Below are 18,526 nucleotides of genomic sequence, written 5' to 3' on the forward strand. Positions count from 1 at the left end.
GAGCTAGTTCTAGGACAAGTTCCAAAATGCAGAGAAACCGTGTCTCAAAAAAAAAAAAAAAACAAAAGAAGGAGGAAATATAAATATTCACATTCTTTATTTTCAAAACCATGATCAGCATGCATTTAGTAGTAACCAAAGATTTATGTGTTCATGCCTTTATTTACCATCGTTATTTAAAATTGGATTGAACTTATTGTGCCTTTAAATCATCTACAGTGAATATTCATTTTTTGTATAAATTTCTATCTATAAACTAAGTAAAATCATTTAAAATGGCACTTTTATCTCTCTGATATCATGACACTAGCTGTTTGTTGTTAAATTACTCAAGATTATTTTTCATCTTTAATCGTCTAGACTTGAATAGCAGTCATTATCCCAAGGACTTTGAATTCTGTTTCAGAGGAAATCATTGGACTGTTGTGGAATAATCTTATTGTTCATGTGAAGAATTGTCACTCTGATTGGTTTAATAAAAAAAAAATACTGAGCAGCCAATAGCTAGGCAGAATATTCAGATCAGCGAGACTACGGGGAAGAAGAAGGATGGAGTCTTGCAGAGATGTCAGGACACAGAGGAAGTACAGAATAAAGGTAATAGAGGGCAGTGCACAAAGCCTGTCTGCGCTCTATGTGCTACCATCCAGTTCGTGAGCTTCGAGCAAGTGGCTGGAGGTTGAAACACACAGAGACAGACAGACAGAGAGACAGAGACACGGCCCTCTAGTCACTGGTAAGAAGCTCCCAATTATTGAATAGCACCATGGAGGCTTGTCTACCCAACAGTCAAGTGGGCCAACAGGTGAAAACCTTATCCTCTGATCCTCAAGGCAAGGCACAGCTTTTAGTAACTCTAATCAGAAGGTTCTAGCAGGGAGAGCAGCTGAAGGTCAGGACACCAAATAGTCCCAACAATAGAGCGATGAGGAAGACAGCAAATTAATAAAAATGAGTTAATTTAAGTTATAAGAGCTAGTTAGAAATAGGCCTAAACTATCGGTCTAACTCTCATAATAATAAGCATCCATGCCGTTTATTTGGGAGCTGGCTGGGGTGTGAGAAAAAGACTTCCAACCTTAGTATTTTATAGATATTTGAGGTTAACGACATTTATTTCTACTTTTTCATTGATACTTATTATTGGAACCATTTTTTCAAGGAAATTTCTAAATTAAGTTTGAGATGAACTTATTTGTGCTTAAATTCTCCAAATTTTTAGATCTAACTCTTCTCTCTTATTCTTGAAACTCTGGCCTATAATTATACATTTATTAATATATTTTATGAAATGCTATTTTATTTCCTTTCTTGCTTTTTGAATTATAATTTCTATTATGTGACCCATTTGTTAATTCTGCAAACTCTATTTCAAATCTTGTCTTTACTTATTTAAGAATACAACTTACATCTCCTTGAGAAATGATCAATGGTGAAGAGCAATTGTTTTTCCTAGGACCTGCATTAAGGTCCCACAACTCTCATGGGTGTTTACAATTATATGTAATCTCTATCAACTTCCTTGAGCACCAAGAATAAAGATGGCACACAGAAAAAAAAACATTCATACACACAAAGTAAAATAATAAAATGAATATGTTTTAAATGCATCTAGGAATACAAAACCAGTATGTAGATGTATCACCAGTATTTAAATATTTTCACATTTCATTACTCCTTGTGAACAAATTTTACTCATTTATTTTTTGGATTCCATCTACCTGGTTGCTGTTACACATTGTGTTAATATATATGTGCCTATAAATTTGTTACTTTGGCTCTGGGATTAATTCCTAGGATTAAGTCTTTTCAATGTAAGAAGTGCAAAATGAATTCAAATAGTCTAATGGAAATAATGAATCTTGTTATCTCACTGCTAGAATGAATAAAAATATTGGTTTCTTTACCACTTCACCTAAGGCTGTTGTCTTATTTCAATGATAAAGACTATGACCACAGTAACTTACAAAAGAAAATGTTTACTGGGGTTTCAAACTTCTAGATGTTCAGACTTCATGACCATCATAGGGGGAAACATGAGAGCAGAAAGACGGGTCTAATACAGAGAAGAAGCTGACAGCTCACATCTGACCCATAAGCAGGAGGAAGGGGGGGGGGATTCGTATAGACTTTTGAAACCTCAAAGCCCACACCCAGTGGCATATGTCCCCCAGCAAAGCTACACCTCCTAATACTTCTCAAACAGTTTTACTAACTAGGGAGCAAATAGTGAACCACATGGGCCTGTGACTGGAATTACCCTAGCACCACAACTATGTTATTAAAGATTTTTCTTCCTACCTTTCTTACAGAAGAGAAATGATAATAGAGATCAGTTTTTACTCCATTCTTAAAATGGTTGTAGTTTTTGTATATACTAAGTATATTTTATATGAATTTATCTATGAATGTGACATTTTCCCACTGTTTATTATCAGTCTATTAATGCTTAAGGATATTTGTTGTGTTTATGAAATTTAAAGATTAAATTTTAGAACTCATTCTTTGGAAAATAAAAACATTATATGAAAACATTTCCCTCCTATGACTGTTTTTTTCTAAAATAATGATATTTTCATAAATGAAAATGTTATAATTTCTGTAGCATTGATTATCACACAAATTTTATGTTAATTCATGGAAATTTTACCTTCAGGTTTTGGGTTTTTTACTCATTTATATAAACTATGAAATATAAATTACTATAAATGATGCTCCAAATAATGTTACTACTAATTATTCTGTGAATGAAACTTTTTCCCAATAACATCTATGTGCTAACTAGAAATAATAAAATGATTCAAATATGTTCCTTTATGAAACACAGAATTAATTTCCATGTCCTCTAACACTCAGGGTCTAATAATCATTTTATATAAAAGGAAGTTGATATCAGTTGTAGAGTTAAGATTAAGTCTGTACATGCAATTCTTAATTTCTTTAGATGTTTGTATCATTTTCTACCAAAAATATATAATGATCATCATTATGCCCTTCAACAAAAGGTGATTATTAAATTCAGTCTACTCTTTATGTACTATGTGTAGGACACAAAGAATGAATATAAGATGTAAAGTTACTTCCTTGTGTTTTAATAATGTAATATAATAACAAGTCTCTCTTAACAATGACAGCATTTCTGAGAACTTCAGAGCTAGAAGCTTATTGTGGCCCATGCGACAAAACCAAACATGTATTCTCTGTTAGTTACAAACACTCTTAGAAATACATTCTCCATACAATGAGCCTGTGATGCTCTCTAGTGCTTTATGTTTTTTTAATTATATGCTTCAAATCAACATTGTTCACCAAAATATTTTGCACTTTCTCCAAATAGTAAACATTTTTGGCTTCTACTTAGTTGAATTTATCAAGCTACATTTCATCACAATCGATAGAACACATACAAATATGGACCATAGCTTAGCAACAGCCATTTTTTTCTGATTTTATACTAGTATTGAATACACTTTTTGATGATTCAGTGAAGTGCAACCTTTGTTCCCACTAATTTCTGGACAGCCTCTTTCACATCCTTGTTTCTCAGGCTGTAGATCAGAGGGTTCAGCATGGGGTTGACCACTGTGTAGAAGACAGAGGCCACTTTAACTGCCTGCCTAGAGTTTTTGGAGTTGGGGACACAGTACAGGGAAAGTATGGTTCCATGAAATATGGTGATAGCAGTCAGGTGAGAGGCACAGGTAGAAAAAGCTTTGCGACGTCCACTAGTCGATTTGATTTTTAACACTGTCACAAAAATGAATACATAAGATGTGAGAATCATTAGTAGTGTACTCACTTCATTAAAGGTTGCAAAACAAAAGAGTAGCAGGCTGGGGATGTGTATATCAGAACTAGAGACAGCAATGAGGGCAGTATATTCACAGAAAAAGTGGTTGATAATATTAAAGCCAGAAAAATTGAGCTGGAGAGCATAGCAGAGGAGAATCAAGGGGGAAAATGTACCCAAGAAATATGATCCAGTTACGAGCAGGATGCACAGCCTCTGTGACATGGCCACAGTATACAGCAAAGGGTTACGGATAGCCACAAAGCGATCGTAGGCCATCACCGCCAGTAAGTAGGACTCAGTCACCACAGCCACACAGGACAGGAAGTACTGCAACAAACAGCTGAAGTAGAGGATGGTTTTATCAGCCAGGATCAAGTTCTCAAGCAGCTTGGGCGTGATGATGGTTGAGTAGCAGAAGTCAACAAAGGAGAGGTGGCTGAGGAAGAAGTACATGGGAGAGTGGAACTTGGTATTGGTATTGATAAGCACTATCATCCCAAGGTTTCCCACCACGGTGATGATGTACATGAAGAGAAAGATCAGGAATAGGGGGATCTGAAGCTCAGGATAGTCTGTGAATCCCAGAAGGGCGAAAATAATCTGCACACTCACATTTCTCTCAGTTGGCACCATAGTTCCAATCAGTGAGCAACTGAAGCATAAGAGTCTCCTGTTTAATTCAAAATTATGTGATAAATGTCAAACAGTTCTCAAATAACAATAAAAATGACATTGTATTTTGATTATTTGCACAAATCTGACATTGAGACTTTTTTAATTCCTAGAAATAGAATATTAGAGAAATCTAACAGAAAAGATATAGCAATATCATTTGGTCATCTTTTGTATTACTGTGTCACTGAAGCCCAGGCAGATTCAAAAGAAGTTTATGTTTTCTTTGTTAGTAGATTGCCAAATATTGAGACAAAATATCTCTGTATACACTACTCTCATGAATATTGCTGTGTCTGCATTAATGACTTTACATAGAAAGAAAGATCAAAGAGCATCTTAGTAAAATAACACTTTCACAGCAATGAAAAAATCTGGATAAACTTACTTGCTACAGAGAGTCACCATGCTCCTGGTGCTCTGTGAATCAAGTACAGCAGAAAGAGAAGGCCGTTTATGTTCATGTGATATCACTGGGGACAAAAACTCTAGAGAAAATCCAAGAAAATATATTCCACACAGGCCTCAGAGCAGACAATTAGGATGAACACCAAATCTCAACTTAATGAAGCTTTAATAGTGAGACTTTCCTTGAAACAACACAGAAAACATTGGACTCCCAAACTCTGTTAGTATATAATTAAGACATCCTCAGCACTGACATTAAAATAACACCCAAACACTGCCTCATCTCCTGTTACTCTCAGTGGATCTCTTTGGATTGGATAAGAGTATATAGCACAGGCAAACTCAATCCCTTTTGTGAGACAGTTCAAAAGGCCTTCTGTTGTTGGTGTTTCTTTTACTCTAGCCCCACATTGGAATGCCAAAATGTTGAATTTTCTTTTATTTTAGACCCATGCTATAATGTCAAAATGTTGTTGGTTATCTTTTCTCCTTATTATTTTGGGGGACCTACCACCAGCTCTCAGATCAATCAAACATGGAGGCTTACTTTTACTTATAAATTTCCAGCACTAACTTGGCTTGTATCTAGCCAGCTTTTCTTAATTTAAGTTATCCCATCTACATTTTGCCTCTGGGCTTTTCCCTGTTCTTACTTCTGTCATCTTACTTTCACTCTTACTCCATTGCTGGCTGGGTGGCTGGCCCCTTCTTTTATCCCTCCTTAATCTCCTTTGCTCCTTCTTTGCCTCCTTCCAGATTTCTCCTTCTATTCATTCTCTCTGCCTGCCAGCTCCACCTATCCTTTCTTCTGCCTCACAATTGTCCATTCAGCTTTTTATTAGCCCATCAGGTGTTTTAGATAGGCAAAGTAACAAAGCTTCACAGAGTTAAACAAATGCAACATAAAAGATCATCACATCTTTACATTTGTTTATGCTGTGGAACATTAAGTAAATGTAATACATTGTAAAATAATATTATAACAATCTACATAATTAGTCTCTCAGAGGGACAATCAGAAAATCAGAATGGCATTGTATGAGCATCATCACTAACACATTTGTACATGGGGGCCAACATTATCCTCAGAGCCTCTAGAAGCTAACAGACTTTTGAGTCAACTCATATATTAGTTAGAGATTTAATAGAGTCCCAGTGAAAAATCACTGACCTTGGCTTCTCAGCAGTCCTCATTGTCTGCCACGTTCAAAGAGTCTGGTTTTATCCCATGCTTTTTCCAGCTGGCCTTGGTGAGCTCCCATTAGATCAGCCCCACTGTTTCAGTGGGTGGGTGCACCCCTCGCGGTCCTTTCTTGCTCATGTTCTCCCTCCTTCTGCTCCTCATTTGGACCTGAGAAGCCAGGGACAATGGCACAGGGTTTTGATCCTACTGCATGTACTGGCTTTGCAGGAGCCTAGCCTGTTTGGATGCTCACCTTCCTAAACCTGGATGGAGGGGGAGGACCTTGGACTTCCCACAGGGCAGGGAACCCTGACTGCTCTACTGCTCTTTGGACTGGAGAGGGAGGGCGAGGGGAGTGAGGGGAGGGGGAGGGAAATGGGAGGCTGGGAGGAGGCAGAAATTTTTAATAAAAAAAAAAAATTAATTAAAAAAATCCCAAACCGTTCTTTATAGAAATAGAAAAAAATCAGAACTCCTATGGAAACATATACATGATGGGAGCCCATTCTTTATTAAACTCTGAATCTCAGTAAGATGATTAGAATAATTACATGGACGTGCAATTACATGTCTTCAGTCCAACTCAAAAGGCACAGTAACACAGCTTTTATGAGGAAGTAAGTTTTCAAAGTACATTCCCTGTGAATGCTGATCTACACTACAGGATATGTGTATATTGTGCAACATATAAATATTAAAAATGGTATAAGTGTGAACTTGCTGCTTGTATGTCACAAATTACGATTATAAACAGAGTAAATATGATATAATCATATCACATATTATGCATAATCATTTTCATTAATAAAAATTACAGAATCATTTCTTTCTCTCCACTGTTTCTGAGTTCTTTCTTGATAGGTTTAAAGAGAAACTAATGTTTGCACAACAAACATTTTAACAACCAATCAGTCTCCCCACATTTCATCTTCATTTATTTCATGGCAAGCTTTTTCAAATAATAAAACATTACCCCAAATTTTAATATAAGTTGATCTCATTCATTGTTTAATAGTCTGTTATTTTGCATTTTATAAAAAATGTGCACCCAAATTTTTAAAATACTCTATTACTTATGCTAATATTTTATGCATTTTGTGTATACACTCATATATTCAAGAGTATATTTGAGTATGATATAAAATATAACTCATATTTTTTTTACATAGTTGCAAATTTTCCATTATTGTCATTAAAACAAATTGTATTTTCTCAACTGAATTATAATGAATGTTTGAAACTTAGAAGACAGGAAATATGTGAGTTTGTTTCACAATTCTGTTACTTAAACATTCCAGTGCCTTTATTATTCAATTAATTTTTTAACAAAATTTAGCATCAATTTAGGGAACACAGAAAAACATTCTTTTATCTTTTTTAATTAATTAATTTATTCATTACTCCTCCTTCCCTCCTCCCATTTCCCTCCCCCTCCCCCTCCCCCTCCCTCCTCCCTGTCCAGTTCTAAAAGAAGTCAGGGTGCCCTGCCCTGTGGGAAGTTCAAGGCCCTCTCCCCTCCATCCAGGTCTAGAAAGGCGAGCATCTAAACAGACTAGACTCCCACAGAGCCAGTACATGCTGTAGGATCAAAACCAAGGGCCATGATCATTGGCTTCTCAGTCAGCCCTCATTGTCAGCCACATTCAGAGAGTCCAGTTTGATCACATGCTCGTTCAGTCCCAGTACAGCTGGCCTTGGTGAGCTTCCATTATATTATATTATTATTATTATTCTGTCTATAATATAGACAGAATCTGTCTCTTAACTTGTCAGCTTTAGGTCTGAATTTCATTGCTTTCCTTCTTTACTGTTGGTGTCTTCACTGTCCTACTTCTCACCACCATCTGTCACTTTCTGCCTGTTCCTTCATGATTTCATGTTTTTCCATTGTAAAGTCAGTCTACACAAGTGAAAAGGATATTTCAACATTTCTGTCTTTGCTTCCACTCTTTTTCCACTTTGTTTCAAGGGCCATTTTACTAGTCTATAAGTTCATATTCCAATTTCATTTCATCGGTATTTTCCACCTTATTTATCCTGAAGTTCTCTAATTTCAGGAGAATAAAAGTTTCATTTTGCATTTCATTTAAACATCTACAATGTGCAGTACAACCATGAGGGCAACAATTAAAATTGTCTCCACACAATGGCTATGGAGGTTAGCACCTGAAATACGTTGTCAACACCTTGACTAAGCATGACACCCTGTTACTCAAATGACCTTGTGAACAATACTTTCTGTTCAAAAAACATTACTAGATTTCTCTGTAGATTTGGGGCTTAGACTTCCAATTTCTTCTGAGTTCTAAAATGTTAGCAGGTGAAATGCAGTCTGTAACATGAGGTGAGTTAGATTCCTCAAGTCTGGCTTGTTTACAACCAGGTGAAGAGTCTAATGTTCTATGGATGTCTTCATGCATATAGGCCTAAACACTAAAATTTACTAGTTTAGGAGCCTAGACATGAAACTCTCGTTTCAAGTAATTCTGTAAAATTCAGTTTCAGTTATTCAGTAAAGTCACAGGTGCAAATGGATGGTCTATAGCATATAAGTAACTGCAATTTATAACTAACAATTGTTAAACAATTGCTCTTTTTCAAATAAATAGTCAACATCTGCATCAGATGTATGAATTTCGTCAATATCGATATACTTGCTGTTATGTTAGATAGTTATGGTAGAACCTAGATAAAATTATTACATCAATATTATTTTTTTCCAAAGAAAATGAACCTAAAATAATTTCATTTAGGTATTACACAAATAACAATAAACAAGAGCCACTGAATGATTACACTATCACCAAGGACAAACTGCAAGATTAGAATATACTTTAAATCCTATCACTATTTTCTCATATAGCAGAGAAAGTGTTTAATTTATAAAACTATAATAATTGAACTATATCATAGTATACAGTATAAAAGTAATAGATGTATGTGTATATTATCATATTTTATTTGGTAAATTTATCTATATTAGAGTTGTCTGATTAGAATTAAATATATTTTTTGTTCATTTAGGTATTTTGCGTTCCTGTCTGGACATCTCAGTACTGATATATATTAGGAAAGTCATAGTTATTAAAAATACGATTTTTGAAAAGATTTTAAAACTCCACATTATTATATTAAATTCTGAGAAGACCATAATGATAATTTCCTTTCTCTACTTCCTATATCATACTTAGATTTATTCATTATAGGTGTACAAAATTATATGCACAATTTAGCTCCTCAATAAATATTCTTTTCTTGATAGAAATAGCTACAAATTATCAATAAAATATATAAAGTATATTTATTAAAACCATTAAAAACATGTTTGGTTATAAGGAATGAAAAGCACATTTTAGGCAGACTAACTTCCTCACAGTCTCTTTAACGTCTTTGTTTCTGAGGCTATAGATGAGGGGATTCAGCATAGGGATGACCATGCTGTGGAAAACTGTGGCTACTTTCACGAGAAATAGTGAGCTTTTAGATTTGAGCACGCAATATAGTAGAAGAACAATTCCGTGACAGACACCAATAGCTGTGAGGTGCGAGGCACAGGTAGAGAAGGCTTTTCGGAGGGCCCCCTTCGTGGGAATTTTGATGACAGTGACAACTATGAAAACATAGGAGGTGATGATGATCAGGAGGCAACAAGCCTCATTAAACATGGAAATGACTAGACAAGCCATTTGGCTGAAGGAGGTGTCCGAGCAGGACACAGAAAGGAGGGCAGAGTACTCACAGCAGAAGTGATTGATGACATTAGGTCCACAGTAAGATAGCTGCAAAAGGACATATGTAAGGGTGGAGGAGAAGATGACAGCCCATATGTAGGTAACGACTACAAGGAGAGAACAGAGCTGGTGAGACATAGCAACAGTGTAGAGCAGGGGGTTACAAACAGCCTCAAACCTGTCATAGGCCATCACTGCCAGCATGAACATCTCTGTGATCACAAATGTACACCCAAGAAAATACTGTGCCATGCACCCTTCAAAAGAGATAGTCTTGTCTTCTACAAGCAAGAGGCCTAACAATTTAGGTGCAATTACAGATGTGTAGCAAAAATCAACAAAGGATAAATGGCTGAGAAAAAAGTACATAGGAGTGTGGAGTTTGGGATTAATCCTGATGACAAAAATCATACCGAGGTTTTCCAACACAGTGACTGTGTACATGATCAAGAATCCCAGGAAGAGAGGCACCTGGAGGTAAGGGAATTCTGAAAAGGCCAAGAGAATAAAAGAAGACACCATGCTTCCATTTCCCTCATTCCACCTCTGGCTTCTGTTGGAAGAAACCACAGAGTTCATCCTGAGCAGCAGTCTGCAGCAGAGGAGTGGGTATTATGGATGGCAGGCACGCTTCCAAAACGAGCCGCTGGAATTTCATGTATCAAATCTGTATCAATGACTTCTCTTTGACATGCTTTATCTCAATCACGGCCCACTTTCTATTTGAACATGTCATGTGTTTCTCACTGAATGGCGCATGTCCTTTCTCTGTAAATAACAATTCAAATATTATAAAGCCTTATAAATTATTTACATAAAAATAACAAGATATACTAAAAGGTTAAAAAATGGCACAAATATTTTAAAAAGTCACAAAAACCCATAAAATTGTACTTACATCTCGATCAATAGTAGAGAAATCATGTCTTGTATTGCAGACCTATCCTGCTTGCTCTGGCTGGTGAGGCCATGGATTTTAGAAGAGAAGCTACTAATACTAATTCACTGAGTCAGTATAATTTCTAATTGCTTTCTAATATCCTTATTTTCACAGAAAAGCATAGTTCACACCTTCATCAAAGAAACTTGTTTTGCAGCAGATCGAGATGATTATAGAAAACCACAACAGATCAGAACACAGACAATAACCGACCACAGGGTGTCTTATCCTATTTAACACATCTGCAGCCCTTATAACTAATTCTAAGTCTGTGGTTCTCAGCCTTCCTAATGATGTAACTTTTTAATAGTTCCTCCTGCTGTGGTGATTCCAATCATAAAATTATTTATTTACTTCTTCAAAACTGCAATTTTGCTACTGTTACGGATAGTAATGTAAGTAACTGATTTGCAGGATATCTGATAAGCAAACCCAAAGGGGTTGTGATCCACAGATTGAGAACAGCTGGTAAAAGCACATCATAGAAGAGGGGACAGAAATTTGTTAGAGGCAGAGAACCAGGACAATAAATCAGTTGTTAGGATGAGTCTTTTATATATGACAGAGGATCTGTAACCATGAAATTTCAACAAGATCTAAAATAAAACACTATTTTTTATGCCTACTAAGATGAGGGTATTCTCACAAGGCTACACTCCTAGAGGACAAGTTACTGACAATTAATGGTTACTGAGAGAAGAAGAATCAGTCTTCTCCAGGGACATACTCCCTGATAGTTTAGCCAATCCCAAGAGGTCAGTTCTAAATAAGATTGAACAATACTAAATTATCTTAGCAGCTTATATTTATAAACTTGAATTAAATATATACATATATATATATGTAATATATATAATTATAACTAAAGAATAATAAACATTGACTTTACAACAGAGTGGGAGGCACTCAGGAGAAATTGAGGAAAGGAGAGGGATAGTGAGAATGATGTAACTATAGAATTAGATTTTGGTTCAAAAGTTCTAATTTTAAATGCCTCTTGTAAATTGTTCCAATATTTCACTTGACATTGTTTAAAATGTCAATTTTTTTTTCAAAACAAGGTTTCTCTGTGTAGCCCTGACTATCCCGGAACTCACTCTATAGACCAGACTGGCCTCCAACTCACTCATGGAGATTTGTCTGTTCTGCTGGGTTTAAAACATGTACCACAACCACCCAGTCTCCATTGTCCTATATTTGAATGCGGTGTCTTACATAAGGTTTGTATTGCTGTGAAGAGACACAATTACTATGGAAAGTCTTATAAATAAAACATTTATTTGAGGTGGTTTGCCGTTTCAGAAGTTTAGTCATTTTCATCGTGACAGGGTATAATGCAGGCAGACATGGCACCGGAGTAGTTGAGAGTCCTACATCTTGTACGTACTGGAAATCAACTGGCTCACTGGGCAGTGTTCCAAGGATAGGGATCCTCTAAGCCTTCCCCCACAGTGGCACACTTCCTCCAACAGAGTCATACCAACTGCAACAAAACCTCTAATAGTGGCTCTCCCTATGAGATTATGTGGGCCAATTACATTCAAACTACTGCATACGGTCTGAAAACAGATTGTATGTGCTGAACACCATGTGACAATAATAAACTTCAAAATGTGCTCCTAGTTTCCATTTTCATAACAGAAACACTGTGGGCAAACTTTCAACACACGTCCATAGGAAAGGTTTCTAAATGATGTCTGAGAGAAAATGAGTCATATCTCATATTTATGTTGACAAAAGTGTAAGTTGTGGTATTATATCTATTATGCATGCCAGAGTCAATTCAGGGTTTCCATCCAGGTCTGTCTCTCACTTCAATTAACGTGAAAATTTGCTTCTTTTTATATGTGCTCATACCTCCATAAAGCCTATAATAAGTCAGGATGTGGTGGAGCATGCATTTAATCCCAGTACTCAGAAGACAAGGCAGATGGACCTCCTTGAGTTTGAGGCTAACCTGGTCTACTGAGCTAGTTTCAGGACAGACACCAAAGTTGCACAGAGAAACACTGAATTGACTGAATTGACCTCACCAATACAGCTACAGCTTTCAATAGAAAAAATAAAAATTTTAAACCAGGAAAATGAAAGAAAATGGAGCTGCATTTAATTTGTTCTATGCTTTATGACCTAACTTGCTATCTACTTAAACTTGCTACATTATTGTTGTTCATAAACCTAGACCTATAAAAGATATATAATCTTATAAATACTGTCATTAAATATAGAATACTAAATATGCATATATTAAAGTATATACTAATTCAATATGCAACATTCAATATAATATATTGAACTTTGTGTGTGTGTATGTGCATGTGTGATTCTAGTGGCCAGATTTGGTTTCTCATATACATATGAAAAATAAAAGTATTAGTAGGAGGTAATGGATCAAAATACATAAGAAAATGTATAACTGACATACTCCTTGAAAGAACCACTAGAATTGGTTTAAACCTCACTTATAGTGATCTTTGATCTAAATATACTTTTGACACAAAGAGTATCTACTTCTCTGGCTACAAACTGACATGTGTGACTCCATTCCATTTTAGCCAGTCTCCTTTCTAGACTACAAGTAGGATCCTGGACAATGTTGAGATACTAAAATATTTATGTATGTGTCTAACCATCCTACTAATGTTGCTATCTTCATTCAAAATACACTTTTGTACAAAAAAAAATATGTTCCTGTATTGAGATACACAGTTGATCTTCCTGTTTTATTGTTTCATGTGGTTGGTTCTGCATGGATTTTGTTCCTTTGTTTGAAGCAGGGTCTTTCTATACCTAGGCTGTAATGTAATCACTATGTAGATGAGGCCAACGTTGAACCCAAGAGTTCCCCCTGCCTCTGCCTCTCAAGTGCATCACTACCGTCTAACCTTGCTACTGAAGCCTGTGAAAGAAATTATCAATTTCCCAAAAATAAGTAGCCTCTATCTTCAATCATTTCTTTGAAATTTAGACATACTTATTTTTACTTTATGTAAATGGGTGTTTTGCTTGAATACTTGTCTGTGTACCACATGCATTGCTGGAGCCATCTTGAGGTCAGAAGAGGAGGTTTGATATCTTGGAACTGGAAAAACACATTGTGGTAAACTACCCTAGGAATGTTGGGCACCAAGCCTGGTTCCTCTGCAGTAGCTGGCCAATGCTCTTAACAGTTGAGCTCCTGGGAATTTCATTTTGAACCTATTTCCTTAACAACAGCATCAATACCATCAAAATACTGCTTTTCCACACTTAGTATAATGCTGACTGAAGTTTTTGGTACTTTTTTTTTTTTTTAACTGTACTGATATCTGTCCCTTCTCTTTCAAATATCCAGAATTACTTCTTATTAAATAGCTTTAAATATTATCAAGGTAAGTTCCTCATTTTGTCTACTAAGATTTCCATATATTTTCTTTCATTGAGTCCACTTATGTTCTGTAGTTCACTTATTTATGTTCTTATTTGGATATGTGATTTCTTTTCAATCTATGATTCAAACAAATGTGATTTGTTGAATTCAGCATATGAGCATATTTTGATGAGTGCTGTGTTTAACTCTTCAGGAAATTGAATGCAGTTCAATAGTTTGCTATAACATTATCTAGTTTTACTATCGAAGAAAATCTAGATGAGTAGAATTAGTTTAGCCATGAGCCTGTTCAAATTTTTGACCTGATTTGGAAAGTATAGGTGCTAATTCCTGTGTAAAGCTTTGGGAGAGCTATACAGTGAGTGATTCAGTATCATAGCAAGTAAATTATCACTTTATCATCAACAATAATTAAAGTAACATTGAAAATAAACTACTATTTATCAGTAAATCATATCCAGAGCTATGTAATTGATTGAACAGAGGAGAAAGCAAAAACATATTCTCTCTTACTTTTTCTCATGTATATGCAATAATTCAAACTATTTACATTTTCAGCAAAATCTATTTCTGGTGTCAACAGTGTGAGTCATCATTCTTCATATTAAATAACAAAATATCAAACAATTACCATGTATTATTAAAATTGATCTATAACAGATTCAGATGCTTAAATTTTTAAGAGTTTAATAATAGACATTCTAAGAGACAGTGACAAAAAAATTGTAAAATTTTATATTCGAACTCCTGAAAAAATCTAAAAGAAAGAGATAATCCCTAGACACTTGTAACTAACCACAATTAAATGCAGAGAACTTGTACAGGTTAAACATGTTTTAAAAAAACAATGATAGGAGAACAAGAACAAAGATCCTAAATAAAGAAGGAATATGTTTTTTGTTGACCAACTACTTCTTTACATGGGAAATATCTTAAAATGTGATTGATATGTCCAATGATACTCAATTAGAATATGGCATAATATGATTATTAAGGACATATTTTTAGCCCACAGATCAGTTCATCATTCAACATCAATATGAAAAGCTTCTTCCTACAGTAGATGTGAATTAACAAAGAGATTTAAATGAGACAATGTGTAAAGAGTAAGAAAATTTGGAGTTCACAGTCCTTAACTTACTTTCATCAAATTCCTCCCTTCAAGGTGTGGGGGCCTCTTCTGTTTGTAATAGCACAGAGAACAGCTTGGTTATTTCGTATATTTCACAAGTAAAATGAGTCATAGAACCTGATCTTTTAAATTTTATGTAGAATTAATGTATAACAAATTATCATTTGTGCTTTTAATATCCATAAGATAGCATAATCACCTATTATTTTTTAAGGTTCTATCAATCATTCATATATATACATACATATATGTGTATATATATAGTTTGAATAGATCAGTTTTTTATATTGGCAATGTCACAATACATTTTATTGATCTTAGAATAACATGTAGACACTCAGAGCAAGTTGTGTACTTAGCTAATGTTTTCAATGAACACTAATTTAAATTAAGACAATTTGTTAGTATTGTGAAACAAGATTTTACTTTAATACAACATTAAAATGGAATTAAAATAATTTTTATTAAAGCTACTAATTCACAAATAGTTATCACAACTTCAGTTTGAGTAATATAGAAGCAATTATCATTTTGTATGCATTATTTATCTATTTAAAACAACTTAAAGTATAATATATTTAGAAGGAGTTGACTTGGTAATTTCCCTTTGTCAACCTAACTTCCACAGTATTCAGAATAGAAAATTTAAAAAAATGTTTGATAAAGAAACTTCACAAGTTTGTGCAAGGAAATATGTTGTTAGCAAGGTGAAAAGCACTGTATATTTAACACAAAGTTAAATAATTGGAAGAAACATAGCATAATTTCAATTATCACTAAAGTATAGTAACTTGTAAGTAAAAGATATTCATGTATAAAAAGTAGAGTTCATGTGTGAGTCATTTTGCATGAGAATGCAGTTTCAAGCTGAAGAGTCTACTGACTGTCCCCTTCACATCCTTGTTCCTAAGGCTGTAGATGAGGGGGTTCAGCATGGGGATCATAACAGTGAAAAGCACAGTAGCCACTTTGACCACGAGCCATGAGTTTTTGGAGTTGGGCACACAGTAGAGAAGGAGAATGATCCCATGGAAGATGCTGATGGCAGTCAGGTGGGAGGAGCAAGTAGAAAAAGCTTTTTGGAGACCACCCTTTGAAGGCATCTTGATGATTGTGACAACTATGAAGACATAAGAGGCCAGGATAATGAGGAGGCTACAAGTCTCATTGAATATAGAAATTATTAAACATACCACTTGACTGAAGGTGGGGTCAGAACAGGACAAAGAGAGGATGGCTGAGTACTCACAGCCAAAGTGGTTGATGATGTTAGGTCCACAGTAGGAAAGCTGTAAAAGAGAGTACGTGATCATTGAGGAACAGAACACACCCCACGTATATGTCCCAGCTACAAGGAGAGCACAGAGCTTAGGAGACATTGCAACTGTGTAGAGCAGGGGGTTACAAACAGCCACAAACCTGTCATAGGCCATCACTGCTAACATGAACATCTCTGTGATCACAAATGCACAAATGAAAAAAAAATTGTGTCATGCATCCTTTGAAAGAGATAGTCCTGTCTTCCACAATCAAGATTTCTAACAGTTTAGGTGTGAAGACACTGGAGTAACAAACATCCAAAAATGAAAGATGACTGAGAAAAAAGTACATGGGAGTGTGAAGCTTGGGATTGATCCTCCTGACCACAATTATGCCCAGGTTTCCTATCAGAGTAACTGTGTAGATGATAAAAAACAGCAGGAAAAGAAGTGCATGTAGATGCGGGTATTCAGAAAAACCCAAAAGGATGAATGTAGTCACAGAACTCTGGTTTCCCATATCAAGCATCATGGTCCTTTATTGAGGAAAATAGTATGAAAAAAAAACATAATTTAAATCAGGAAACTGGGAAACGGTGATTTGGTAGAATTTTAGCGGAGGCCCATTGAAAACAGGAGGTTGTCCAATCTAATTCATGATAATTTTACTTCAGTTTGAATCTTTCTTGCATTGATTTCTGATTATTTTCATTGATATTGAACTTCAGTCATATAGGATTTTTTAATCTAGAATTTAAACACAAATATCAGATAAAATTATAACTATAAATTGTATATACATAAAATCTCACAATGTTATCTATTAAAGTACAATTTTAAGACCCAAAGCACACATCAAAGACAAAAAGCATTAAACAGGATTTTTTAGTAATACAATCATGTCCGAAGAATCCTTCAGACATAATGCTTTTATCTCATATATTCAAATGCAATGTTAAAGTTACTAGATTTTATCAATCAAGCCATGTGTCATATCTCCACAGCACTGTTTTTATCCACCCTATGGATGTTACTTTGTTACCTATTTTTAAATCATATACATTTTGTAATTTTAAGTGTGTCTTTAAATTATATTGATGACATTGTTGTTGAATTTAGGTTCCATCTTCTGATAGATTAGAAAATTCAAGGATCTCAGCACCAGCAAATAAATTTTTTTAAACATGAAATTAAACTTGTTTAGCCAAGTGTAGTACACATCTCATCAAACAGAAAAACAAACACCTATTTACTAGAAACAAAACACAAGTAAAGATTTGCGGAAGAAAAAATGTTCTCTCATATTAAAGAAACTAAAATCCTTTTTTATGTAAACAGAGAAAATAAAACATGTGATTTGTTAATAAAGATTAAGCTTTTTGTGCTTTTCTGTTTTTTGTTTATTTTGTGTTTCTTTGTTTCGTTTTGTTTATTCTTTAGTTGTTCATAAAAGAGTCAAAGTATTAAGTGTTCATATGATAATACCTGAGGGTTAATTCAGGGAGTAAAGTTAGAAATTATATGAATACGATTGAGCATCATGAATGGAAGAGAAATCCAAACTTTTCTATTATATCATTTTAGAGTTTAAATGAACTATGTCGTTTACCTCAGTCAGGCAGTGTAATTAATGTCACCGTCTCTTACAGTGGAAATCCTACACCATTTGAGACTTTTGCTGGCTCATCATACACTGTTGAAGATTTAGACATGCCATATCTTTCTTTGTAGGTCGATGAAATCAATTTAAAGCCTCTTTAACTTGGTGTGAAAAAAAATAATTCCTGGAACGGTCATATTATACTGTTGTAAACATTTTGTGAACTTCTCAATCTACTCCTTAATCCTTCATCTTATATTATGTTTTTATATCAAAACTCTCCTCACTTCTAACAGTCTTCCTTCAGTACTCATCACTAAAATAAGCTGCATATTATTTTTACCAGCATAATTAATAACTAAATGTTAATGTAGAGCATGACAGGTATAGGGGACAATCAGAGATTTTATTATAAAATATATGGTGATGTGTATGTTA

General features: G+C 34.8%; 3 protein-coding genes across 3 annotated transcripts; all 3 read right to left on the bottom strand.

Moving 5' to 3' along the window:
- Positions 1 to 3,481: 3,481 nt before the first annotated feature.
- LOC126497738 (olfactory receptor 5D14-like) lies at positions 3,482 to 4,426 on the bottom strand. The gene has a single exon (XM_050135915.1). It carries the CDS (start codon positions 4,424 to 4,426, stop codon positions 3,482 to 3,484), a length of 945 nt encoding a protein of 314 aa, XP_049991872.1.
- A 4,959-nt stretch (positions 4,427 to 9,385) lies between these two features.
- On the bottom strand, positions 9,386 to 10,366 carry LOC126497683 (olfactory receptor 1165-like). The gene has a single exon (XM_050135861.1). It carries the CDS (start codon positions 10,364 to 10,366, stop codon positions 9,386 to 9,388), a length of 981 nt encoding a protein of 326 aa, XP_049991818.1.
- A 5,702-nt stretch (positions 10,367 to 16,068) lies between these two features.
- On the bottom strand, positions 16,069 to 17,020 carry LOC126497681 (olfactory receptor 1165-like). The gene is given in 2 exon segments (XM_050135859.1): positions 16,069 to 16,701; positions 16,703 to 17,020. Coding segments are annotated over 2 exon segments (951 nt in total).
- Between the last annotated feature and the right edge of the window lie 1,506 nt (positions 17,021 to 18,526).

The sequence above is a fragment of the Alexandromys fortis genome, unplaced genomic scaffold (assembly GCF_014885135.2).
Source record: "Alexandromys fortis isolate MF-2015 unplaced genomic scaffold, M_Fortis_MF-2015_v1.1 scaffold_23, whole genome shotgun sequence".
Taxonomy (NCBI): Eukaryota; Metazoa; Chordata; class Mammalia; order Rodentia; family Cricetidae; genus Alexandromys; species Alexandromys fortis.